The following is a 27,541-nucleotide window of genomic DNA, read 5'->3' as shown; positions in this document are numbered from 1 at the left end:
CAGAAAAGAAACGTTGTTAGATTGCTTTTTCTCCTTGTAAGCAGCATTTTTTCAGTGCACATGACTTACTGCACTGTACGGAGACGCGCAGCGCGTGCGTGATGATGTGAGGAGTGACGACACGGCGCATCAAAGGCACGAGATCACCGAGGCTGATAGAGCCCGAACCGAAGCAGCAGCAGCGGCAGGAACAGGTCGAGAAGCACCGAACCCCGCAGACGCGCCAGTGCACCGAATCCTGAGGAAAAAAGATGCTCCAGTTCGGCGGCAGGGTGCGCGGAGTTCCCGCACTCGTCTCTCTGATTCTGGTGGCGTTGGCGGCGGCATCATCTGATCTGTTTGACAACCAACTGGGCGATATCAATTACTGCAAAAAGCAATGCCAGATGTCCATCAAAAACAAAAGCCCCGCCAAAGTAAGTGCCACGTACCAGATGCTTCTGCAGTATATTGTAATGGCCTGTGGAAAAAAGATAAATGCGTTAAAAAATAGGGGTTTGCATACTTGAGGTTCATCACAGCCGCAGCCATTTGGAGATGAATAAATGAAGGAATGAATAAAGTCGTTCTGCAATTGAAAGATAAAGTGCGAGATGAAACTAAACGTGCATTTTAGACACAAAAGCGTTCTGCGCAAAGACACTGCGCAAAGATGGGAGCATTATTTGGCAGCACCCCGAGCCAATTTCTTAATCGATTCATGGATTTTCTGTGTCCCAGTTTCTTGGCAGCGCGTGTTAACGTTAGTTTGTGTTCAGCAGGAACAGGCCGAGAATGATGCTTTATGACGCATGAATGTTAACGGTCGATATGTAGACACCGAGGCTGTCTGGACGTTCTGTCATTCGAATGTGTGGAAGCTGCATCGAACGTTCTAAATTCTAAATGCGCAAAGCGGAGAAGCACGCGCTGGAGCACGGGAGCGCGTCTCTATTGTTTGATGCTGGCCCTAAAACCCCAAAGAAAGACGTGGGTTGATATTCGCTGGATGTTCACGTTTTTTAGTTACGAACGTTAGCTTTTGTATAATGCTAAGGAACCGCTCCTTTTAAAAAATATTTTATGACAAATTATTATTTTGTCTACTGTCTGCATCATTTAGCACTAATTCATTTGTTAGGATGGAAATTGACTTTCTAGGGAAAGTTCAATCAAAACATGAACATGTTTTTGCTTTTTACTCGCCCTCAAGTGGGTAAAACCTTTAAATTTGTTTTCTCAGTTAAAAACAAAATAATATATTTTTGATTACTATTACCACCCAACATTTTAATTTTGGTAAATTATACCCACTCTTGTTCGAAAGTAGTTTTTACTCCCCTAAAATAGACATAAATATTCTGCTTTATCAACGAAATAGATAAAACAGTTGTTTTAATATTGGAAAATGTATGTTTAAATATACTTGAGTCACATAGCCCATTTTAATGGTAGCAAAAATACAATGCCATGAGAGGACCTTGAACTTTTTTATTTAATACTTTTCATAAAATATGACTTACCAATTAAATTATAGATGCTCAAATTAACGTTAAAATATTTGAAAAGATGTTTTTTTTGTAAAGACACAGTAAAAATGATTCTTGCAAGTAAATCACTGCTAAATTGATGGATTTTAAAAGAATATTGGTTTTACATATGTTTATGATTAGAGTATAGTTAATTAGTTTGAGGAAAAACTAATTTAATCAAACAGGCTCGCCTTTTCTGCTTGTTTGGCTATTTAATTATAAAAATATTTGCAGTGAATTAATTTGCCTAGTTTCACTGGTAAACATCTATTTAGCAGGGTGGTGATTTTGAATGAATTTGTAAAATGTGATTCACACAAATTTGTGATGTACACTGAGGCACATTGCAAAAGGGAACACTTTTCTTCAATAGTCATATGTCAGTGGGAAAAACTATTTAAAAAATGGGCAACCTACATGCTCTACAAACAACAAGTGTGTTTATGACTGCATACAAATATATTAGAAAATACCAGTTGGCAACATCAATAAGCATAACAAGCTGTTTTTGGCTAAAAAGTTAGTGGAAGTGATTGAGAGTATACTGCAAGTATTGGTCCAATAAGTTTCCAATGGCTGCACTCACTCTTGCATGAAACAATGAGATAAATATGTAACATTGTAGCTGTACTCTGCTTGCATCCAGTTCCTTACAAAGACCACTAATTTTATTACTACTGTGTTCATTTAGTGTGAGTGATTACATTAATCTTGTCACATAAAAATAGACTTGCATGACGATAAACATACTAATGCTCTTTCTTACTTGTATGTATGGTTAAAAACTAGAACACCATTTACTGTTTAAAAAGTAGCCTAGAGTGCCCACTGTTGTTTAAAAACTAGCCCAGAGTGCCATCAGTTGTTAAAAATTAGCCTAGAGTGCCATCAGCTGTTAAAAACTAGCCTATAGTGCCCACTGTTGTTTAAAAACTAGAATTGAGTGCCCTCTGTTGTTACAAACAAGCCTAGAGAGCCCTCCATTGTTACAAATTAGCCTAGAAAACCAGGAGGGCTCTTTGTTGTTAAGAACTAGCCTAGAGTGCCCTCTGTTGTTTAAAACTAGCCTAGAGTGCCCTCTGTTGTTAAGAACTAGCCTAGAGTGCCCTCTGTTGTTTAAAACTAGCCTAGAGTGCCCTCTGTTGTTTAAGAACTAGCCTGGAGTGGCCTCTGTGTTTAAGAACTAGCCTGGAGTGGCCTCTGTTGTTTAAGAACTAGCCTGGAGTGCCCTCTGCTGTTTAAAAACTAACCTGTAGTACCCTCAGCTGCTAAAAACTAACCTATAGTGCCCTCAGCTGTTAAAAACTAGCCTATAGTGCCCTCTGTTGTTAAAAACTAGCCTGGAGTACCCTCTGTTGTTTTGAAACTAGCCTAGAGTAGTAGCCTCTGTTGTTAAAAACAAAGCTCAGAATAAATTGAAGAGAGAATAGTGATGCATTTTTAAAATCTTGCAATCAATGCAGAATCGCCAGAGCTGTAATAATTTAAATTTTTCTGCTTTTAATTGGCTCAATGTGAACACATGTATGTATATACATTATGTTCTGCTTCCTGTTATTCTGGAAATAAGAAACCTGAAGGTCGCTGCACTGTCAGGTGAATTCTGTAAACATAAAGGTCATGTGTTGACCTTACCAAGGATTGAATCACCTCTTTTTGTCTTCAATCTTTCAATGAACATCAACCAGTTTTTTGTTATGTCAACCCACAATCAATCCTCGATTCACATTCAGAAAATCGTGGGCAATGCAGATCTTTTAAGGATCTGAAATTAGATGTTGCATAAAATATACTTTGACAGCACCTCCATGAAGCCACAACTACTCTGTGGATAAAAACAAGTGATACTTAGAGTTACATGCGTTACTCTACAAAAGAGCTGTTTACCTTGTTCTTTCAGGACTCCATCATGAATGCCTGTCACCGCGGCTGCCGGCTCTACTCCATCTGCCAGTTTGTGAACGGAAATACAGGCATCAATACCAGCAAGGAAGAGTGCCAGGGAGGTACGGCCTATCTGAACAGTTTTGGAAAGAAGCTAACCTATTTAACAATGTTAGTAACTTTAAGAGCAGGTCATATGGGTTTTAGGAAAATAGCTTATTTGCAGTTTGTAACGTAGTTGTCCTTCAATGTAAACAACCTGCAAAGTTGGTAATCAAAAAAGTGCATGAAAAAGTAAAGATGTCTCTCAAAAGAAAGGGTCACTCTTAATCGCGAGTCAATAATGAATTCTATTTTGGAATGTTTTGTATGAGTCTTCGATATCTTTTTCATAATAATCAAAGTTGTAAATCTGCATAACCCTGGCCTGTCTGCGATATATGAACATTCTAAAATGGTTTCATTTTTGACACAAAATAGATACTGAGAGACCAATCAGATCAAAGTGATTCAAATGAATCATATCAAAATCATTACAAAATGATTCTAATATTAAATGCATATTCTAAGAAAAATTACAATGTTTTCTAAACTTTTGTAAATTTAAACCTGTTGTAGGAGACCCCAGCATAATCTTAAGACACTTAAAAAAATAACATATGACCTGCTCTTTAAGTACATATTTAACCATGATGACTTGAAACATTTAATTCTTTACTCTGAATTTAGACCTGGAAATTTAGTGTTTTTGTATATGTAATACAAATGTTCCAATGCAAGTTTGATGTTATTTTAATTAAAAGAGTTATTTTTACAAGTCATTTTAGCCTTTTTTTTAGGAGTTTGTAAAGCTAAACAACTTAAATTTATGATTAGTTTGTTACTTGCCAGCACTGATAATAACTTGTATTTAAATAAGTAGTCAAATTAGTGAAATTTTGGTGATATTTTGTTATTAAAAATATCCAGTATTTATTGTAATCAGTTCAAGCTAGAGTTGTCACAATACTGGAATTTGGTACCAATCAATACTGAAATATTAAAAATGTAATATTTACTCATGCAGTATCTCAAATTGTCAGTTCTCATTGAAATGACTGGAATGATTATCCAATGTGATCACACTTGCGTAAATTGCTTTGGTAACACTTTATTTTTAAAGGCCCATTTGAGTATTAGTAGACTGTCTGCTTAATATCTGTGGATACTGCTCCTTCAACAGACATTTAACTGACTATAAGAAACTTTGCAAGTACGTCAACTTACACTAACCCCAACCAAACAGTCTACTTATAATCTAATGATAATTAGTTGCAATGTAACTTAAATTCAACAAATGGACCATCAAAATAAAGTGTGACCATTTTTTTTCTGACTGAATTATTGTATTGCAAGTACAAATTTTGATGGGGGAAAAAGCATTATTCATTATCAATTCAATTGTCAATTCAAGTGTAACTATTGATGCCAAACCCAGTCTTACTAAAAAAAATCTGTCATATACTGTAGATTTCTATATAATTAACTTACTGGACCCAAGAAAACTTGCCTAACAATGGTAAATGTGAGCACATCTTATGTCAGGGATGTCTAATCCTTCTCCTGGAAGGTGAATATTATATATAGTTTAACTCCAATGCACTTGTCTAAAAGTTAGTAAGTCAGAAGACCTTAAACTGGTTGAGGTGTGTTTAATGGGGGTTGGGTTGGAGCTAAACTCTACAGGAAGGTAAGTTTGACCGTAAGTTCAGTAAGTATTGCTCACACAAAACCCAAATAGCTTTCTAACTTCAACACATCTTTAGGATGTTAAGTTAGTGGGCTAAGTTTCACTTTCAAATGAAGCAGATTTCTGTAGGTCAGTGTGGTGAATCTGTTTAAGCAACTTGAAACCCCCCCCCCCCCCACACACACACACACACACACACACACACACACTTTTGTACACATGAAAAACCTTTGCTTTGTTCGCCTTAATCGTTTTCGTAACATAATTTTTACTACGGGCAATATAAAACTTGGGTGTCGACTTGAGCTGCCAACTCTATTGGCAATAGGTTACATCCTGACCACCTGATGAGGAAGAAAAACATTGGCAAAGCAAGTCATTTTTTCAGTTTATTCTTGATGGACAGTGTTTTTGAAGCTTTGTATAATTGCAGTTGAACCACTGAAATCTAATGTAATGTTTTGACAATATTTTTTTTTTTTCTTGACTTGCACGTCTCGGGACTTGTCTATAGAGGTTTAGACCGGTCGCAGACTTTATCTAAAATATCTTAATTGGTGTTCTGATGATAAACGAAGGGATTCGAATGAAATGCAGTTCAGTAATTAGTAAAATAATTGTAATTTTTGGGTAAACTAAGGGTTAAGTCCTTTTCCAGCTGTAGTTACAATTTTGAGATGGCATGGTGGCTCAGTGGTTAGCACTATTGCCTCACAGCAAGAAGGGTGCTGGTTTGTGTCCCAGCTGGGCTTCAATTTTCCCCACAGTCCAAAGACATATAAGTGAAGTGCGCTATAAGTGAATTGAATTAACTAAATTGGGCATAGTGAATTACTATGTGTGAATGTGAAAGTGTATGATGTTGCAGCTGGAAGGGCATCCGCTGCGTTAAATTTATGACGAAATAGTTCATTCCGATGTGGCGACCCCTGATATGTAAGAGGCTAAGCTGAAGGAAAATGAATGAATGAGTTACAATTTCAGCATATACAAGCCCAAACATCCTAGGAAAACTTCAATGCAGAACCACCAAGTCAAATCGATCCGGCATCCTACAAATTTAAAGCACGAAAAACAGTCTCTTTTAGATCTGTCGAAATGCGTTCATGAACATTTGACAATGCTAATGTTTCGGAATGAAGTTGGCCTAGCCCGAGGACATATGCTATCGAGTGCGCAGACAGGCTGAAAATGCTCATTTTGATCTAGAGATGGTATTGTGTGCTAGTGGCAAACAGAGCTGTCTGTGGGAAGCTGCTAGGCATGAGGGAAGCTGTGTTATTGAAAATCAATCCTGCGCTTTCTGGTGCTGCTCAGATGTTTGTTGATATTGATGGCTGCTTGACCGTGGGGAGAGCTGAATGGAGATGGAGCCGCTTGACAGGTATGGTTTCTGTGTGTGTTTGCAGCCTGCCAGGAGGCCTACAGTAAACTGCTGGAGCAGGAGGCGTGCAGCACGGGGTGTGCCAGCCAGCCCGCTGAGCCGGAGATCAAACGGAGAAAGGTACAACTCTCGGTTGCTTCTTATGGGGGTTGCGCTGGTGTTTTGACATCTCTATCAAGCTCCATCAAATTGCTCTGGGTTTGATCCGCAGCTCAAGGCTCTTACCAACCGTCCCAAGCCCATCTCCGTAATGGAGGCCGTGTCTAGCTGGTGCAATGACATCGTCAGCTCCGCCCAGAGTTTTATTTCTTCCACCTGGACCTTCTACTTGCAGGCCGATGATGGGAAGGTTGTTGTGTTTCAGGTTAGTCCTTTGGAATTTTCTACTTTGCGAGTTTTTTTTTGCCTTCAGTTTGTTACATAGGATTGGTTTATCTAACTAATATGTCCGGAAAATCAAACAGTGACAGATTATTTAGCTATTTAGAGCATTTTAAGTACAACTTTTAGTTAGCATCACTGTGAGAATTTATTATTTTTATTTTTTTTTTGTATTGAGAAAGTTTCACTTGCACAAAAGTTGCAAAAACAGAAACGGCTGGAATGGGGGAAAGATTTTATATTTAAATTGATCTTGTGTTTGTTTTTGTATTTACATTTTAACTACATTTTGGTTATATTTACCAATTTTATTAATAAAATTAAATTGACAATATGTGATCTTGGACCACAAAACCAATTGTCAAGAAGTGTCAGTTTTTGGAAAATGAGACTTCTAAATCATATAAAAGTGCAATAAATATGTTTTTTTTTTTTTTTTTTTTTTAAATGAGGGTTCAAAAATATGTAATTATTGACATTTTAAAGTAAACAAATTAGGTTCTTAACAATGCGTTTTACCAAAGTCATTTCACTCAGCCGCCATCTTTGAAACGCCTCTCGGGCAGTATGCTTTGGTGTTCTGTCTGAATGGAGAATCATTCTCCAAAACTGTTTGCCAAGCTTACGATTACATTACATATTTGGAATCACCAATACCATTAAACAACAGCTGTCTATTTAATTTTTATTTCTAAATGTCCGAATCAAACGGCATTTTTATGGTGGCCCGAGCTAATGCGCATGCAATTACAATATCACGACACCAACCTTATTTATGGTCGTGTTACACATTATCATTCTCTATATAAAGATAGTCTGATCACACTGGTCTTCTGAAGTAAACCAAAACTTGGTCTTGATGGTGAATCTCCTTCAGAAATGAATGTGACTCTTTGTTTACAAGTTTGTGGGGCGTCGTGTGATGTTTGTTTGACAGGACGGGCTGTACCTCGTGTTCGTTTCAAAACACTTTTGTTTTTAAGTGCACTTGGTTTATTTAAAAGAACAGGTTTCAAGCTATTTTTTGATATATTTCTTATGTCTGTGAAGCAAATAATAGTTTAGATTCCAGCACGTTGGTTGACCACCAAACTGTCGTATAAAAGCACACATCTGGTCTGAGCTTTTCCCCTGGAGAAATGTAAGTCTAAACTGATTGCTAAATTGCTCCTATACTAGTAGGCCTGACTTCATTAGTCATATTGACCGTTGAACTTTTCCCTATTCAAAACTATACAAGTGACATGTTTTGTGTATTTTATAGTCTTTGGTTTTACTTATTAAAATGTTGAGTTTTGATATATATCAATTTTAAAAAGCCACTCCGCCTCTAATGTCTGCAACCAAAATATATGGGACTCGTTTTCCCCTCCATTTCAAATGTTTTGAATTTTATTATTTGCATTTAGCTTTGTTTTTCCCTATCAGATCAGACCCGTGACCCATTTTTGGGTCGTAACCCTCTGGTTGAGAGCCACTGCTGTGGAAGATTCAGCTCTCATATGCTCTTGGTTTCAAGATCTGGTATGCTTTACGAAAGTTGCGGTCACATCGCATCGCAGCACTATTGGGATCATATGAGCGCAGTTCTTCTTCAAAGCACAGCCAGTGATGTTCAATCAGAAACCTTATTCTCCCAGGAGGTCATCCAACTTTATCCATGTTTTTGTGAGATCCTGCTGTGTTTAAACCAACTGCAATCATTAGATGGCCACAAAGTTGTAATGCAAATAAAGAAAGCTGTGTAAAACATCAGCACGTTTCACTCAATGATATCTCAGTTTAGTCCTAGCCATGATGAATCTGTGTTTAACAGTCTTGACAGGGGAAGAGGATTCCACAGCCATCCTGCGGCAGGCCTTTAGTCAGTATTTAGTGGTCAGCTGGAATACGGCCAGCCCGAGTGAAAAACTAACATGGAGCTGAGATTGCAGAAACCCAAGGTTTAGCAGTAGCATCGCGCTAAATCAAGCATTTGGAATTACAACTTCGAGATTCAATTTCTGGGGGAAGTAGAGCACTAATGATGGGCTTTTTGCCTTGGGCGTCTAAACAGAGAAAGGAAAACAGCTTGTTTTTCAACAGACCTGCTGTGGTGTGCGTTTGGCCCAGATGATGCTGTTTTCACTTTTACAGAAACCACTGCACTACTGTAGTAAAAAAGCACTGCATGAAAAGCTGAACTTCAGACTTGACTGTGTGTGTTGGATTTTAGAAGTTTCCTCCGTGAATGTGATTTATGTTATAATCTGTTTGATTTTTGTGAGGGACTAATGAAACTTGTCTTCGAAGAGATGCCTCGAGGGAATTCCTGAACTTCAAAAATGAAAAAAAAAAGGCTTCCTCAAGTGCTTCCTACACAAATCTCCCTTAAGATTCATAGTGGGGGGAAAAATCAAGTAATATCGGTGGAACCCAAATGTAAAATTCTTTATGAACCAACTTTGAATGATGCTTAAAGTTCCTGGACTGAAAAACTGCTCCAGAACTTTTTATTATAAATATAACAGTAGATAAAGTTTCTTATTCAACATCTAAATCGTATTATAGAACAAAATTTTAGCAACATTTCAACCAAATATGTTTTGCTTATAGTACCATATATATACTGTTTACCATTTATGGTGGTTTTGCTAATAATATTAGCACTTTGAAAAATTGTCTCTGCTGAAGAGCTCTGTAATCGGGTCTGAAATAAAAAAAAAAGGTCCGATCCATGTCTGATCTGAGTTTTTCCCCCAGAAAAATGTCAGTCTATAGGGATTGTACTAGTAGGCGGGGCTTCATTCGTAATATTGACTTTGATTGTCAATATGACTTTGATTGTCTTGTGTCTGTGGGAACATTTGTCTCGTGTGACAATTCTTGCTTATTCTATAGTCTTTAGTTTACTAATCAAAATCATGAAATCATGAGGCGCCAGTCATCTTTGCTTGTTCAACGAATTTGAGGTTTAGTCTACGGGAATGTCCTTCCAGGTTTGGCTAAGAGATTTATTTTCCATTCGCAAACCTTCACAAACTTATTTAACTTCTCAGAGTTATAAATTCATTTATGTTTGATGCTGGCCTGCTTCATTTATAAATTAACCAGTGTGGCGTCTAAGACATTCAGGTGAAAAGTGAAAGCAGTCATCTTGTCTGCAATCAGCTTTTTCAGATCATCACCCTGGGAACCAATCACTGCAAGAAAAGAATTTAGTAAGAGTCATCTGGATTTGCGTTCTCTTTAATAGCTGCCACTTTTGAATTTTTTTAGACGCCATTTTCAGCTGACGAAAGAATCTACGAAGTAATGAACTTTTTACTTAAATTTCACAGTGAGCTCAGAACACCTGTTGTTAAATACATTTTAATAAAGCTGTTTTCGATTATAAAGTGGATTAACAATACTTTGCTGCATTTTGCATTTTAAAGCCATACATTTTTTTTGCTAATAGTAATAGCATTTTGCTATTTAAAGTAGTAGCAATCTTTCAAGTAGTAGTAGAATTCCACTGTAGTAAAAGTAGGATTACTTTTAAAAGGTAAAGTCGTAGTGTTTTGCTATTTCTAGTAATAGCACTTTTACTAATATCTAATAGCTAAATAGTTCTCTTTTAGCTGTGGTATAGCATTAATTCTCATATTTATGTCAGTTTGTCAGATTATGATGACTAAGGGTATAGTTTTATAAATAGATCTCGACTGATGAAAGTTTTAATTTTTTAATTTTTTTACAGTTTTAGACAGGTTTTAGACCATGAGTATACACTCAAGAACAACATAACCACCTACTTACTTACTTCTGACCAATCATGTGATTGTTATGGAACAAAGCAAAAATTGTAATTAGCATCCACATCCTTTACATTAGTTTAACTTTTTAGCCGTGTAACATGGGTTTCTTTTTCGATGAATCATTAAGTACGATGCAATCCTGGATTATTATCTATGTTGATCCTGGAACATCAGTTTTGTTCGAAAATGTAATCCATACCCATTCCCTACCCCTATACCCAACCATAACTGTAAATTATTCCCTAAATCAGAGGGGAATCATATTTGGACAACAATCATGTGGAAGTACATAAACCTAACTGTAAGCATAAACTTAACATAAACTTTAAACGGATCCCTAAATTTGAAAGGCTGATAGGAATGTTGTTCCAGGATCAACATAGAAGTTAATCCAGGAACATGTGCTACTTGGTGAAATCAGGTTGGCAGAATCATAGACTACAGCAAAAGTGAGTGATAGGGGTTTTTCAACCAAAGCATAGGGGAAAAAAATCAAACACAAGAGACTCGTTTGAATGCATGTTTAACGCCAGATGGAAACAAGGCAATTGTTCACATCTTGCGACTATTTTAAAGTTTACAGATTGCCTCCGTTCAGTCCCTGTACCATAGATGATTATTAAAAACATTATTAAAATAAAAAAACATGTACAAATACTCCCATCCCCCAGCTCATTGCTATGATCTGTAGCCTAGTTTCACATCAGTACCAGGCAGACATTTGACATTGGTTACACCGCCGTCTGGACCTAATGATTGTCCGTTCTGTCCTGGGTTTTTGATGAGTCCCTCAGAGGTAATCAGACTACTTCCTCCTAGCTGAAGGGTAAACATGATTCGGGCGCTGAATAGCCACTGATTGTTGCGATGGATTTTTGTTTGTAAGGAGGTCGGCCATTTTGTTTAAATTCAGGACTAGTTCAATGCGGACAACCGCTACATGCGAAAAGACGAGTTTGGAGAAAGCAAGCAAATTCCTATTAAGGGAAATGAGCTTGTTTACTATGAAGTCAACAATCTCGGACTCGTCTTCTTGGCAGTCTGCATTGATCACCTTTGGCGAGTTCTGCGGTAATGCGTGACAGATGCACATCAGACCGCTTTCACTAATGGCAAGATTCCATTGGTCTGTGGCCAGTCAACATTAACTTCCTCAGATGTTCATTTTTTCCCCCTTTGATTCTCATCCCTTGCGGACATCTGGAACCAATATTTTTGACAGCATCCCTTTCAATTAACACAACAGCGAGACTTGAGCTCGATGCAAAGCTAAATTGCCCATACCATGTAGCGTTTTATGACTTCATGTCTGTTTATGTAAAGAATTAGTTCTTGCTAAAATGAAAAATGTGAACTCACCTCACCTTCACATTGTTAGAAATACACATGACATTCTTTCCTCCGTAAAGCATTTTTGGGGGAATTTAAATCTCTGTGCTGCCTGGCAAAAAATTAAATAAAAATATTGATTTTTACTGTGAGGGATGACATGTTGACCTTTCCAAGATGGCGGACGTATTGACAGCAGTTGACTGACATCTATGGGTGCGTCTCAATTAACCCCCTTGTTCAGTAGTCAGGCCACTGATCTAGGTGTCAGCCATTTTATATTCATCAAAATTCTTCCTTTGCAGCAAAATGAATCTGAAAAATAAAAAAGAATCTGTTATTTATTTAAATGTAACATGAACGAATAAAGCTAGACAGTTTAGAAAACATTTATACTTGTTTAATGGTTGAAATGTTGCTGGTATATGAATTGAATTCTTATCTGCGCCAATGGCGTAACGGTTAGTGCATCAACATGCACTCTGGTGCTCATGGCGACCCAAGTTTGATTCTCGTTTTATGCCAGTCCTTCCCCTTTCTCTGCTCCCCACACTTTACTGTCAATACTCTCTACTGTCCTATCCTTAAATGTGAAAACCCTGAAAAAATAATAATAAAAATAATAATAATTATTAAAATCTCAAGAGAATTTGTTCTACTGTTGATTTATAACAAGGGCCAGAAGGAATCTGCAGACATTTTTTGCTATTTCTGTGCAGAATTATGTTTAAAATCTCCGGATTTTAATTTGGGGAGTATCATAACTAAAACTTTTATATATTAAACAAAAAGTAATACCTTTTTAACTTTTATTCAATGCAAATCCAATTAGATCCACTTTATTTGATTAACAAAGTAAGTCTCTCATATAATATATCTACTAAAAGACAGAAAATATTATTTCACAAACTGTAATTCATACGAATATTTTCATATTAGTGAATAATATTACTGTAATTTATTTAAAAACTGAATAAATATACATTTACACACATTGACACAAGTAAATAAACAGAATCAATGATGGGCTAAATTCTGCGGAATCCTGCGCGCCCAGTTTCTGTGTGGGTCTAATTACAACTTGTAGTTTTGATGTTGTACAACAAGGACTCCCAATGTGTAGTGAACCAAGCTCATTACGTTCCTTACCAGTAACCGAATTAATGTACTTGAACTACTGATCCACAATCCTGGGTCCTGATTTAGAAGCACCCTATATATCTAGAATTCAAACAGCAAATATGACAAAGTTACTAAAAAGAAGTACATTTCATTTTTACAATAATCATCATACCATTATAATCATGTTGTATGTTATGCCATATTTCTGGAAACAACCCCCTTAATAATCCGTTGAAGAATCTAACAGACTCAGTTCAACTTTATAATACTTACACCGCTTTTGAAGCTTGAACATTTTATCCTCTGTAATTGCTGAGATTCACTGTAATTGCGTTAAAAGAGTGCAGAAAACAGACTTCAGATTTTCTTTTTGAAAAATAAAGTCATATGGATTTACAAAAGTGCAAGGATGACTACACGATGACAGCATTTTCATTTTCTCCGAGCTGTTCCTTTAATCATTAAAAGTTAAGATTAGACACACCAGTCAGTTATACATATGTAAAACATACAGTGCCAATGAACCCAATCTGCCTCCAGTTATAGACTATTAGAATATAGAGATGACATAACACTCCTCACAGTTCCTTGCGCTCTCATCTACTGCAGCTCTGACATGAAAAACCATGTGTGCTTGCCTCTTCGTGGTCATTTTGGAGGTTCATTTGAGCCTCCCTGGAGAGGTTATCTCATAGGTCTGCTCTGCTGAGCCCGTTTTAAAAGAATTCAGTGGAAGAGAGCAGAAATCTCACTTTAATAAGATCTCAAGGGGGTACTAAAGAAACATGGTCTAAAAAAACACACACTAATTTACACATACAGTGCAAGATGGAGGGCCAGAAAGGGACACATCCAGTTGTAGAGTAATGAGACAGATTTTAAATCACATCCCATTTGAAAGTGTCCTCTTAAAAGCTCTTATTCAAGTCAAGTAGTCCCCTCGCTCTCGTCAGAGTTGGCGGCTGGTGCTCAGTTTGACCAGCTTGGCTTGTCTTATAATTGAGAATGGAAAGAGAGACTCTGTTGACGTGGTGTTCCTGGTGGTTTCTCAGCACTGGAAGAAGCTGACAATAGCTTTTAAGTAATTTTGATGGTGTCAAGTGAACTGGAATATTGATTTATCCTTCACGCCATGCATTTACCAAGTGTAGGTGTAATGGAGACCAGCTAGTAAGAGCTATGGGGGTAAATCTCATTCCCCTGGCTTTAAAAATGACACCAGTGGCTAAAGATTAGAATTCCACTCAAAGTTAGGTTAGTAAAATGGAACGGTAACCTTAATGCCATGTCCTGGATGAGAGTGTGATACCTTGTGTTTACCTTGAGTTTGTTTCAGCAGTTCGAAACAGTTTGATCTTTTGGGGGAGTTTGTTTTGGCTACTAATAAACACTTTTGAGCTTTGATTAGCGAAGACTATGCAATTGGGGAGCATGTTCTGGAACTCTGACTTGAGATTGATTTCATATGTCCCATGAGCAATGTTGTGTGACTTTGCGACTGTGCAAAGATTGACAAATGTTCATGAAACTGTTCTTCTTTTACAACCGCAATTTTTGTGTTCATCTTGACACATTTACAACCTGCCGACTGCATATATACCATATACCACCACTCAGCCTTTTCAAAATTCTTTCTGCCCTCAAAGAATGATGTATCGGGGCCTTAAAGGAGGCTAGGCTAGCTAGTAAGGGCTTTGTGGGTAAACCCCACTCTCCTTGTCCCAAGAGGTCCACCAGTGCATGGTCTTTTGAATCCCACTAAGAGAGGAGTATAACTGAGGTGTAACAGGGGCTGTGGACTGAATGGGAGATGACTATGTAATGGACGCTAGCCGGTAAGAGATGTGTGGGTAAACCTCACTCCCCTGGCTCCAGGAGATGCACAAGCAGCTAGATATTCAAATTCTGCTCTGGATGTGGAAGTTTTAATCCCGCTAGAGCAGGCGAGCAAAACCGTGGGTTTACATTGACATCATGACTCAAATAGTGGTGAGGTTTTGTGGGTTGAGTGGAAGAGAGACCAGTTAGTATGAACTGTGGCTATAATCCTCACTACCCTGCCCTAAGAAGCACAGTTAGAGTCTGCGGTCTTCAGTTTCCTTGTTTGCATGCCTGTTTATTATGTTAGAAACACGGGTTCAAATCCTACTCAGAAAGGGGCAAGTAGAACCAAGGGGGGTTATTTTGGTGCAGTGACCTGAGGGGAAGTTACGATCAGGAGGCCGGCTAGCTAGATACACCTCTTAAAAAAATTACTCTTTTCATGTGTTCTTGTCAGTGTGCCTGCCTCCCGTTTCTGGTCTGAATCATGCTCAAAGCAGTGTGCGTAGAAACAAATGTTACAAAACATGATCGAGTTAACACTGTTTTGATGGCCCCAACTACTTCAAATTGATTAAACCTTGATATAGTTGTACCATTGATGTAGTTGTATAAACAGGAATCGGGGCAGTGACCACCCAGATTCACTGAGGTAATCACATGAGCTTGGTTTCAGGGAATACTTTTATCAGTAATTTCTCTGGGGAATCTGCTTCTGCTAAATCAAGCTGCTCAAAAAAACAGGCACAAGAAAAAGCTGCATAAGCAGTTTGTTTTTGCTTATATTTTTGAAACGTGCCCACTGTGTCATCAGATTTATACCTGCTATTCATCATCTGTGTAAAGATCACAGCGTTTTTATGTGCCAATCTGTGCTTGATTGCGTTGCAAAACCTTGCCACAACAAAACGGTCACAAAGCCAACCATTTCATTCAGAAGCCTTTCTGCTGAGTAAATCCCATAATGCTGTTTCCTGCCCTTGACGTTGTGTTTGTTGATTCTCCCAGAGCCAGCCAGAGATTGAGTACTCCTTGCCTGAGCTACAAGCCCCGCGCTCCAACGTGGTTGACAAACCCTGGCCTCAAGTCAACTCCCACACACAGCGGCCACATACTGGTAAGAGTGACCGCTTTCACCCCAGATGGCTGCTGACAGCTTTCGTTTTTTCCCCCCTCTGAAAGCTCATTTAAGTGGAGCCAAGGACCAAAGCTTGAGCTTTGACTTTCATTTGTGACACATCCGGTGCTGTGCCGCTGTAGTTTGTCCGGAGCTGGAGGGTCATAAAATCAATGTCCACATGCTGAAAGTGCTGCCTCTGCATCCTTCCAGGTGGGCGGTCACATAGGGAGAGGAATGCAGCAAAACCTGGGGTGAAAGGAAAGAACGTCAGCCAACATGCCGAGGACCCAGCTGCTGAGCATGACTTCCTGGGATGCATGTCAAGGTCAGAGAGGCTTTTTTAAATCTGGATGTTTACATGTTCAGTTTGATGCAGGCTTAATGGGCTGTTCAGATCAACCGACTAAACTTGACACAAATAATGCGCACGTAATATTTTGCTTGAATTTTGCCTACAGTTTGGTTTTGTCAGTATTAAAAAAATACTTGAAATAATAATTTCATGTTACTAAGTAATTATATAGGTGGCACTGTGGCCCAGTGGTTAGCATTTTCACCTGAGTCAAGCTGAGTCAGTTTCTGTGTTGAGTAAACATGATTGTCTGTAGTGTACGAGTGTGTGTTTGTGAATGCGAGAGTGTATGGGTGTTTCCCAGTACTGGGTTGCGGTTGAAAGGGCAGGAATAGTCAGAGGTTCATGTGGCAACCCTCTCTCTCTCTCTCTCTCTCTCTCTCTCTCTCTCTCTCTCTCTCTCTCTCTCTCTCTCTCTCTCTCTCTCTCTATATATATATATATATATATATATATATATATATATATATGTGTGTGTGTGTGTGTGTGTGTGTGTGTGTGTGTATATATATATATACACACACACACACACACACAGATATATATATATGCACACACAGATATATATATATATATACACACACGCATACATACACATACATATATATATATATATATATATATATATATATATATATATATATGTATGTGTATGTATGCGTGTGTATATATATATATATATATATATATATATATATATATATATATATATATATATATATATATATATATATATATACATGCATGCATGCATGCATGCATGCATGCATACATACATACATACATACATACATACATACATACATACATACATACATACATACATACATATATATATATATCTATGCATGCATGCATGCATACATACATACATACATACATACATACATACATACATACATACATACATACATACATACATACATACATATATATATATATATATATATATATATATATATATATATATATATATATATATATATATATATATACATACATACATACATACACACATACACTCACAGATATTTAACATGATCTGTAAAGTGTTGTAATGGTGTAAACCAAAATATTTAGCTTCTTTTTGAATTCGTCCCCTAGGCGCTCAGGTCTGCCACGTTGGATTTTAGCCGCCTGCCTCTTCCTGTCTATCATGGTGATGCTGTGGCTTAGCTGTGCCAGTCTTGTCACGGCACCCGAACAGCACATCAAGACTCAGGTACCCATTCATTCATTTCAACAGAGGTACTGGGGCGCATAGTAAAAGAAAAGCAAGTATCTAGCATATCTAGCATAAATTTCCACCTGCTTCTACACATGAATATTACGTTTCAAATTATGGGTGGCATTTCCTGTTTGGGGAGCTTCTATTCAAAAGAACTGAAACCGATCACTTCATTTATGTTACAAATAATCCTTATCCAACTGACTGAGAGATATGAGAAATATAACTTTAATTTTATCAATTAAGAATACAACATTATTTGATAATTTAACTTATTATCAGAATGTATTATCTTTTCAGTTCACTGTGCCTCCACATAATTTTCTCTAGTATTCCCTCAAGTACAGTAATATTCAATATACATCAGTAATATGACTGCAGAATTACTTGTTTCAAGCTTTTGGTGTTATTAATGGATCTGCTGAATTTAATTTGCTAATACAACCCTTTTTAAGACACATTGTACCAGTTTTATTTAAAACAATTTGTTCCATTAATTCACGCAAAGCATCTTGGGTTGTAGGAAAAAGTTGGAAATTTTTGAACCCAACAGTTGGTAACGAATGTTGTATTTACAGCTCAGCATCAATGGGGATAAAGAGTTCATGGATGACGCTCAAAAGGTCAACCCTTACCACCTGACGCCAGTGATCGCGATGACAATCGCCCAATCAGAAGAGAGCAAGGAGGCGGGGCCACTTCCAGTCAAGGTCGACCTCAGCAAAACATCTCTTTAAAAGCACCGAAGAGGTCGACACTTTTGACAACTAGGGTTAAACTCATCTCCAGAGCTATTTCTCGCAATTTAAGAGGAAGTGACATCATTTTTCTAAATAAAAATAATACAACTGCATGACGCCATTTATTATATCGGTTACGACGTATGTCCTGTCTGAATACTAGTCTTCTCACTGAATTCGCAGAAAGAACTGTAGTATAGGTGCTTGTTCACATAATATACTAACACGTTTTCGACTATAATATATACATACACTAGTTAACGTCATGAGCAACGTTGCAATGTTTCTTATCGCTAAGTGCACTGTATAAACACGGGCTTAGATGTTAAGTCATGCCACAACCTCAAAAGAATGGTTATTTGTCAAGCTTTAGGGCCTTTAATACTATGAGAAACGTTTAGTTTGGCGATGAATGCTTTCAAAGCGCCCCTCCTTGTTATTAATTAGCGTCGCAATATAAGCTTTGAAGGTGATCTGTCGCACTTGTAGATTCTCGCTTTTGATGTGAAATGAGCAACAGGAAAATTAAATGAAGCCAATTAGCGTAAGATCTGGTTTCATAACGACGTTTACAAAACACGAATGCGTCCTTTGAACTGATATGTAATCAAACTGACAAGGACTCTTAATTGCTTTACAGATTGTGAATGCAGTAGTTTGCTGGATTTTGTTCAGTTGTACAGTTAAATAAAGAAAAAACTGTGGTTTTGTACACAGGCAGGTATTGAGGCAAATTTCTTTTTTTCATATGCATAATTACGCATCCATACTAAGCCTGACTAAACCACTCACATTCATGTCAAGGAAGCATGATGTGTATTTATTGAATTATTTATTTATGTATTTATTCAAAAGAATAAAGCAGCGCCTGTAGTCTTTTAGCTCTCGTTTAGATAGCCCATTGATTTGTATGTTACATAATCATAATCCTTTATAGACAGGAAAATGCTTGCTGTTCAGACCGAATGTGAATTGTTGTATTATTCCAATGCCTTTCTCCCCCCCTTAAATATTCTCCATCTCTGCCCGGTTTATTGTGGGTGGAGTTTGGGGCGGGTTTTGAATGCCCAGCCACCAGGCTTTGACAAATATCTTTTTGTAACTAGACTGTAGGATTGAGGAGCTTTCATGGCACTATTTGTCTTGTGCTGCTATTCGCCCCATTTAAGCCCAGCCACAGTGCATGCTAGTACGCTATGAGACATTGAATATATCGTCCCATCTATTTTGGAAACAAACTGCTGTACGCTCGTGATCTTTGTGTTTTTGCTTAATGTTCTGTAGGCATTGTAATTATGACCATAGATTACTAAGAAGAGGTGAGATTCCTTCCATTTAATATCTACTGGTACATCGTTACTGTATGAAATACAAGTCGGTAATATCTTTTTATTTCTTTCTTTTGAATAGTTTCCCAAAAGAAACTCCATAATATCGGACAAATAAAGTGTTTTCATGTTGTAATTATGCTGCTGTGGGTCCAGTTTCTGTTCAGATCGTTCAGTTGCAGAAATTTTAAGGACATTGATCTCACAAAAACATTACTTTAACTGTTCGTTTACTTTCATTTAGGCCATCCATAATGTATGGGATTTTTTTTCATAAGTGGAATATGCAAAAAAGTTTTAAGCATGATCATTGGTGATTTTATCAAATGCAATTCAACAGCTTCCAGAACTATGGAGAGGGCAATCTGAGCTGCATCCAATGCTTTTTAATGCGCTCACTTAACCCCACACTTCATAGTTACTTCAGTAGCACTGTTAAGTGCATTGTGTCTGACATTGCATCACTGAGATATGCAGTCTCAGCTTGCATCATCAAGGCCGCATCCAGATACTATTGGAAATATAGTTGCTAATTACAGGGTTTTGTGGCAGTTTGACTCCCCTAATGACCCTTGACTCGTCTGAAAGATGTTTAGGGTGGTCAGCCATTTAAATAGCGAGAAATGGTTTGATCTTAAATAAGAATATTAATAACTAAAAAACAGATAATATGCATTTGACATTTGACCACCCCGATAGTGGTTCATACCACTGCGAATACGTAATTGCGCAAAGCAGTCTATATTTAGTCAGCAGTCTGGCTGCGGCTGATCTACAGCATCAATAGTGTAGATAGGAGTTTCTATCTACATATAGCCTAAAAGTAAAGTCAAAGTAGATGCACAGTCAGTGGTTTTATAGACCTTTCCTCGCACATGGAAATCAAAGAGTAAAGTAAATAAAATATTTCATTTATTGTCACAGGAATGGAAATTGGTCAATCAACCCTGAAAAATACACACACACACACACATACACATTTATATATATATATATATATATATATATATATATATATATATAGGCATTGCAAAATTAATACTTGTGGCATGTCTCACAGGGTCTACTTAACACATGTTTGTTTACCACATACTAGTTGGCTTGGTATCACCATAACATCCACTACGAATACTTGTCATGCGTCATATGTCGAGTCAGAGGTTGTCAAGAATTTGACAAAAATGTGCATTTGGCAGCCAACAAAAGTCTGAGATTTGAGTTTAGAAATTAAAAATCTAAAGTATAGTATATATATATATATATATTTTATTTTAATTTGTTTTTAACTCTTTCTTAAAACACCCCACTGGTGGTGTATGGGTTTTACGATAAATTTCTGCACTTAAAATGGCCACTAAACACTATTATATACAGCATGGAAGAGCATGGATAACATTTAAAACGACTCTGATGTGTTGTATTTATCTATTAGATGTCACAACCTAAAAAGATGGAAACGAACTTACTTGAATTACCGAGGATAACAATTTCAACAAAATTGTCTGTGATGTTTTACTGTAGAAAAAGGCACTTGCATCTCAGATGGCCTTGGGGTGATTAACTGCAAATTGAAATTTTGGAAATTTAATTTAACCAGGTAAATGTTTAATCATATATTTTACAACAAAACATATTAAATTTAAAATGTATTATATATGAATTTGTCTCTGTAGGTCCAAAATTTGAATGTATATCATTGTTAAAATATTGTTCTGTGCATACTGTGTGTAATCATAGCCCAGTGGAATAAAAAAGTTTACACTGAATTATAACAAATTGTAATTTTAAAGTAATTAATTAATGGTTGTATATTTCAGCAAGCTTGTTTGGAAAAGGCAATTCAGTGTAACTTAAGACGCATTCATCGCCACACTTTTAACATTTGTTTCTTTCTTCTGTTAAATACAAAAGAAGATATTTTAAAGAAAGTTAGAAAACTTTAACCAATGACCATGGTATTTGTATACTCTTAAATGTTTATAACCACTTGAGGATGAGTAAAAGGTGAGTAAATTTTATTTTTTGCGGAACAATTCCTTTAACCGTAATTGTAATAATTAATTAACCACAAGGGGGCACGAGAGAGACGTATTTAACTCCAAAAGAATTGGCTGTGTATTATAACTGGTATTACTTGCCAAGTAACATTTTTCATAAATGTATGAACATTTTTAAACAAAATTCTAATAATTAGAAATTATGTTTCCTAGAAAGGAAACTTCACAAGGCTTGATTTTTATGTTTTTGTCAGCGTAAATACGTGCACAATCACACTATGGCCACTAGATAGCGCACTTCCACCTAGAGATTACAGTAGACGCACAAGGATTATCTTATTACACGTACGTTAAATAAATCACTGATTATATACTCAATTTATCCCCACCATTGCGTATTGGATTGCCAAAATTCATTTCTAGCATTGTCCCTTAGAACTTTTTTACTTCTACACCGCATATCTTACCGTTTACAGGTATTTTCCAAAAACAAACCACCTGTGCTGTGAAGCAGGTGCGAACCTGTGAAGGTCAGCGGCACATTTTTAGGCGAGATGTCCAGCAGACTGTTCTTCAAAAATAGCTTCCTTCAAATTTAACACCCTGTCACACACACACTCTCCCTCTCTCTCCTTTTCTCTTCTCCCATCGGCTGTGTGATAGAACAGTTCCCAACTGAGCCAACTAATAAAAACGAGTCATTTCTGTATCGATGATGAATTACAACAAATATGAAAAGGTGCGTAAGAGAGAATTATTAAAGTACCTCTGAGGAATTTTGTAACTGCCAGTTGTGGTTTACTTTGTGATTATGACCACCTGACTGTATACTATGCTGTTTATTCCATGACTGCTCATAAAATATGTGCGCCATTGTTTTAATTAAAATTATATTATAATCTTACCTTTGTATTCTCACACAGAAAAAAAAATACACCTTTGGTTTATTACAGGCTACTTACGTGCTCTAAGGTTATGCTTTTCAGTATATTCTTGTATTTTTCCGAAAAATAGCCAGTGTTCTGACAAACTGTGGCATTACCAACTACCAACACCATAGTAGGCGGCGTTAAGGCATCAAACCACAATAATATGATGGTGGAAACATTATTAAAAGTAAATGAAAAAAAGAATTTAAAATAATCAAACCAGTTGAACTACAAGCGGTAAATGATGGTTTACAAATTAGTAGTACCATAATTTTAACTGTTTTTGTAATCTATGAATAATTAAAAGAATCTGAGAGTTTGCATTTTTGGAAATCAATATCCACAAAAAATATATATATAAAATACTATAGTAATACGTACTTAATATAGTGTTTTGAACCATATATAGTAAAGTACTTGCATTAACCTGATGTGGTTATTCTGTAGTTGCCTATTGTACACAACAACTGTAGTAATCTAAACAAATGACCAAATAATGCAGTTTTCCATAAATTTAGGGTATATTATACAACAACACTCCACAGTTTACTCTAGTAAAAACGTATAGGCTATACTACATTTATTTTTTTTACAATTTAACAGTTTACTGTAGTTCATACTACAGTGTGTTGTAGACAGCATTCATTAACAGAGTTATAAATATAATATTTACACTGTATAATGCACTTTACTATAGTATGGTACAAAAAGATTATAGTATTTACTATTAATTGCAATAGATTAAACAGATTTTTTATGAGGGCAACACTCAAAAAAATACTTGATTTTAAAATCTGGGTTTCATTTGTACAAACCCAACTGTTTACCGTTGGGTTTAAATAAAATCTTAACTCAACATTTGGGTTGGTCCATTTCTGAGTCATATTTATTTTGAAACAACCTATTTGAAGTGTATCATCTGTTTTGATAAAAAATAACAAAATCTGACCACGTCACAAAGTGACAGAAGCCTGGCTTATCCACCTTATTCTTAAAGCAAACACTTAACCCTAAATGTGTGAGGCTTAATACTAAAATCTTGTGTTTGTTTTTACTGAAATCATCAACAAACTGCTTTGGAGTGTAAGCAGTTCTACTATTTCCTGCACTTGTATTCTTCTTATAAGTGTGTGAGTTGACACTGCACATATCAAAAGCATTTAAAAAAAAAAAAGCACAAAACCCTAATTTTGAATCTTTTGTTTTGTTTGTTTGTTTTTGTTAATGTGCGTTTCGAGTAACCAACCAGGTATCATATAGGGTGTATGATTTAAAGTTTTAAATCAAAATCTTAAAATATCAATATGATTGCCACCAACCTTATTTAAAACTTAAATTTCAAAGGAACCAGAGGTGAAATTACAGGTTTTGACCTCATCCATGCATGTACTCTTTAGTGGATAATAATTTGGACATCATCATTCACAGAAATATTTACACCTAAATACGCTACCTGACAAAAATCTTGTTGTCAATCCCAGTTGTAAGAGAAACAAATAACAACTTGATTTCTAGTTGATCATTTGGAAAATTGGCAGAAGGTAGATTTTTTTTCTGATGAGTCATCTGTTGAACTGCATCCCAATCATAACAAATACTGCAGAAGTCCTATTGGAACCCACATGGACCCAAGATTCTCATAGAAATCTGTCAAGTTTGGTGAAGGAAAAATCATGGTTTGGTGTTGCATTCAGTATAGGGTCTTGCGAGAGATTTGCAGAGAGGATGGCAAATTACAAACCACAGGAGAGGGCAAATTTTCCAGCAGCATAGCACTCCTCATACTTCAGCCTCTACAACAATGTTCCTAAAAGCAAAGAAGGTCAAGGTGCTTCAGGATAGGCCAGCCCAGTCACCAGAATGAACATTATTGAGCATGTCTGGGGTAAGACGGAGGAGGCATTGAAGATGAATCCAAAGAATCTTGATGAACTCCAGGAGTCCTGCAAGAACACTTTCTTTGCCATTCCAGATGACTTTATAAATTGGATATTTGAGTCATTGCAGAGATGTATGGATGTAGTCCTCCAAGCTCAAGGGAATCATATTAATTGTTTCTCCACTGCACCATGTCTTTATATTCTATACATTATTTCTGTTAAGTGACAAGACTTTTGTCTAAGCAAAGTCAGACCTTAAAGTCCTAATTAAATAATTAAAAATCAAGACATGGTCATATTTAATTTTGGTAAAATAAGTGTAATCTAGAGGCCTTTGCCTTTCATACAAACCCCTTCTGATACCAAATGATCAACTAGAAGTCAAGTTATTATTTGCTGTTCTTAAAACTTGGATAAGTGACAAGACTTTTGTCAGGTAGTGTACAATGTTGCCATTGATGTAGACCAATTGGAATCAAGTATTTCATACAGCAGTATAGAAAATAAATACAATATAACCTTTTGTTTACAATATGCAAATGAGCTGGATGTTCTTCCTAAAAATGCTGTTTTTTTTTAATTTTGGTTCATTTAAATTTGGTCCTCTAAATTTAGTAAACAGGTAACCCAGCTACTGGATTTGTTCTTATTTTATCTAAAACTGGGTTGAAACAACCCAGCAGAGTCTATTGTTCACCCCCCCAAAAAAACACACACTTGTGTGTTTCCAATCTATAGTGCAATGAAAATGAAGATATTTTGTACATCTAAGCTACTTTAAAAACTTTTTTTACATGTCTAACAAAAAACACTCACAGCATAATGGCTTTATTCTTTTAACGCATATGTCTTATGTCTTTTGTTGACCTCAGTCATGGCTTTTTACTCATTATCTGGTCCATCTCGTCACCTGAGTTTAGTATTAACCTGATAGGCAGCAGATGAGGATATCAGATAGAGAGCATTGTGCTGCTGTGCAAACATTAACATAGTCGACGGGACTGCGATGCCACACAATAGGTTTGCTGGGGGACTACAGAAACCCAACTAAAGATAGATTTGTTTGCGTATGACTCACATGGTCAGTTCCCGAAGCATCTGACTCAATGCTAACGCACAAAGCTAATAACAACCCTACGTGAGCCCTGTTCTGCTCTGTTTGTCCCCCCCTACGCAGAAATCAGGTCCTATCCCACAGTGCACTGCACTTGATGAAGACTTGAATAAGAGTGGCTCGCCACACCTGGGTATGATGAATGTCGATGAAGATTTGGGAGGGATTATGGGGGACTGTGATACCAGCATGCTAGCCAAAATGAAAATACTGGCATTATTTGCTCACCCTCATGCAGTTCCAAACTGGAGAATGTGTGAAAGCACAGTTGTTTGCTCATATGGATGTTATTTTATGGCATTCATTCCAAGTCACTGATTCTTATCACTAACCTGAAGTGACTCCGACGTGACGTGCTATAACTCAAAATAAGTGTTGTGTGACTAACAAGTCAATCATGTTGTGTCACAGTTCAAACCTGCGCTTGTCTTTCCAATCCGCTACCACAGGGGGCGCAGTGGAGCCAAGTTTGAGTACTATCTTTATTGCCGCCGAGGTGTGGAGACTGTCTTTGGGCTAGAGCTCCGCTTCAACCATATACGACTTCCTTATCAGTCCCAGCCTGCTGGTAAAGTCAGCCCGCAGTGCATTGAAGAGCCAAACCTGCTGCCACACAGGGGCCTGTGAAAATAACCATGCCTGTAGAAGCGAACAGAATAATGAAAGGGAGGGAGAGAGAAAAACAGTGAGACAGAAACTAAGTGGTATGAATGTGATATCGCCAATTTTCCATAATCACCTCATGTATGCATAAGTAGGTGCTTTCTGGGTGTTTTACAAATGCGGTCATTTATGGACCACCAAATATGCATAAGATATGAGACTAACATTTTTGGTGTGTTTGTTTTACCTTACTGTTTGGGGATGTACTGTACATTGGTAAGACAGCAGTTATCAAGCATAATAATTGAAATTCGTTCATTGTAAACTTCTGCATGCCATTTTTCCCAGCCTTCAAACATCTCTCAGCCTAAATATAAAAAAATAATAAAAACACACATACAAATGAAGAATAACACCATAAGCCAAATAAAGGCAAATCAATTAAACATTAAGTATATTATTTCAAATAGTTATGCTTAATTTTTTGTACATCAAAGTGTATGGATGACACTACTTTTGTAAATTGTGAACATGATTAATTACCTTTTTAATAATAGAATGAAAACACGTTTCTGCAAAGAGGTCATCTTGTGTATGTTCAAGGTTAAGCACTAGATATTTGTATATTTAAATATTATTCTAATGTTAATTCACGTTCATGGCTGCACGAATCTTGGGTTTTACAACACTAGAAAAAAACAAAATGCTTATAAAACGTTTTAATTTCATGAATATGCACAATATGCATAATTCATGAGTTTAACGACGCGTGACGTCACAAAGGACTTGCGTGAGTAATACTTGACGCCTGTCAATCAAATTAAAACAGCGTATCAGACCTACGAAGACCTCAGGAAGAAAAGGAACCGTAATGTTTGCTTTCAAACACATGTCACCCGTACGGCCAAGTCAAAAATACGTCTTTAAAGCCTAACAAGCTCTCTGACTAGAAGAGAAACTTCAAGAAGTAAGTCAAAGAACGCGAAGAATGTTTTTAATTTCCGTCACTGAACGAACGCGCGCAACGGCCGTTTCTCTCATTCTCAAACGTACGTTCATATTCAGAAATATTTAAACATAAATGAATATGTCTCCTAAAGATGGAGTGAGGAGATGGACAGCTTATCATACATCTTACACCCAGAGTTCAGCTCTGAGATACCCAACACGCCGCTCACCAAACTCAGCGCGCGCGCACGAGAGGACGGTTTCAAGCTCCCCTCTCTGTGAATTGATTCTACTATGAGCCTACCCGAATCGGAGCGAGAAAAGACTGAGGTATACATACACAAACATAAACTTTTAATCGT

The 27,541-nt window shown here is 36.9% G+C and overlaps 2 protein-coding genes and 3 long non-coding RNA genes across 13 annotated transcripts in view; 2 read left to right on the top strand and 3 right to left on the bottom strand.

Annotated features, from left to right (window-relative positions):
• The window catches only part of LOC141380320 (uncharacterized), a 371,569-nt gene that overhangs the window by 41,098 nt on the left and 302,930 nt on the right, over positions 1 to 27,541 (bottom strand). The window lies entirely within an intron of this gene.
• On the top strand, positions 127 to 19,847 carry tmem59l (transmembrane protein 59-like). Its single transcript, NM_213337.3, has 8 exons — positions 127 to 416; positions 3,412 to 3,517; positions 6,534 to 6,628; positions 6,720 to 6,872; positions 15,949 to 16,057; positions 16,271 to 16,385; positions 17,517 to 17,634; positions 18,219 to 19,847. The coding sequence occupies exons 1-8, from the start codon at positions 252 to 254 to the stop codon at positions 18,375 to 18,377; spliced, it is 1,020 nt and encodes a 339-aa protein (NP_998502.2). The 5' UTR covers positions 127 to 251; the 3' UTR covers positions 18,378 to 19,847.
• LOC137488924 (uncharacterized) lies at positions 10,607 to 15,952 on the bottom strand. 3 transcript variants are annotated; one of them, XR_015521953.1, is made up of 5 exons: positions 13,393 to 13,533; positions 13,147 to 13,218; positions 12,394 to 12,596; positions 12,206 to 12,312; positions 10,607 to 12,109 (listed from the first exon to the last, which is right to left on the bottom strand). It is a non-coding gene; the product is annotated as an uncharacterized LOC137488924 (long non-coding RNA). The 3 variants fall into 3 exon arrangements; XR_015521952.1 differs by lacking the exon at positions 10,607 to 12,109 and adding an exon at positions 15,763 to 15,952 and having other exon boundaries at positions 12,145 to 12,312; positions 13,393 to 13,441; XR_015521954.1 differs by lacking the exons at positions 10,607 to 12,109; positions 12,394 to 12,596 and having other exon boundaries at positions 12,183 to 12,312.
• LOC137488923 (uncharacterized) lies at positions 19,767 to 27,386 on the bottom strand. The gene is made up of 5 exons (XR_015521950.1): positions 26,775 to 27,386; positions 26,479 to 26,598; positions 26,047 to 26,267; positions 21,175 to 21,269; positions 19,767 to 20,655 (listed from the first exon to the last, which is right to left on the bottom strand). It is a non-coding gene; the product is annotated as an uncharacterized LOC137488923 (long non-coding RNA).
• Positions 27,038 to 27,541, top strand: part of LOC147831568 (uncharacterized) — a 69,474-nt gene continuing 68,970 nt past the window's right edge. For 3 of the 7 annotated variants that reach the window (XR_015521949.1, XR_015521947.1, XR_015521948.1), the window contains exons 1-2: positions 27,064 to 27,198; positions 27,332 to 27,509. Coding sequence is in view for 2 of the 7 variants with exons in the window: in XM_087304298.1 (XP_087160424.1) it covers positions 27,474 to 27,509 (36 nt within the window). In the remaining 5 variants the exon portion in view is untranslated. Of the gene's footprint in view, positions 27,199 to 27,331; positions 27,510 to 27,541 lie in introns of all 7 variants that reach the window. The other 4 variants (XR_015521946.1, XR_015521945.1, XM_087304298.1 and 1 more) reach the window with 4 other exon arrangements.

This window comes from Danio rerio, chromosome 22 (assembly GCF_052040795.2).
Source record: "Danio rerio strain M-AB ecotype USA chromosome 22, GRCz13ab, whole genome shotgun sequence".
Classification (NCBI taxonomy): domain Eukaryota; kingdom Metazoa; phylum Chordata; class Actinopteri; order Cypriniformes; family Danionidae; genus Danio; species Danio rerio.
Note: the sequence above shows the minus strand (reverse complement) of the source record. Positions and strands in the feature narration are given on the sequence as shown.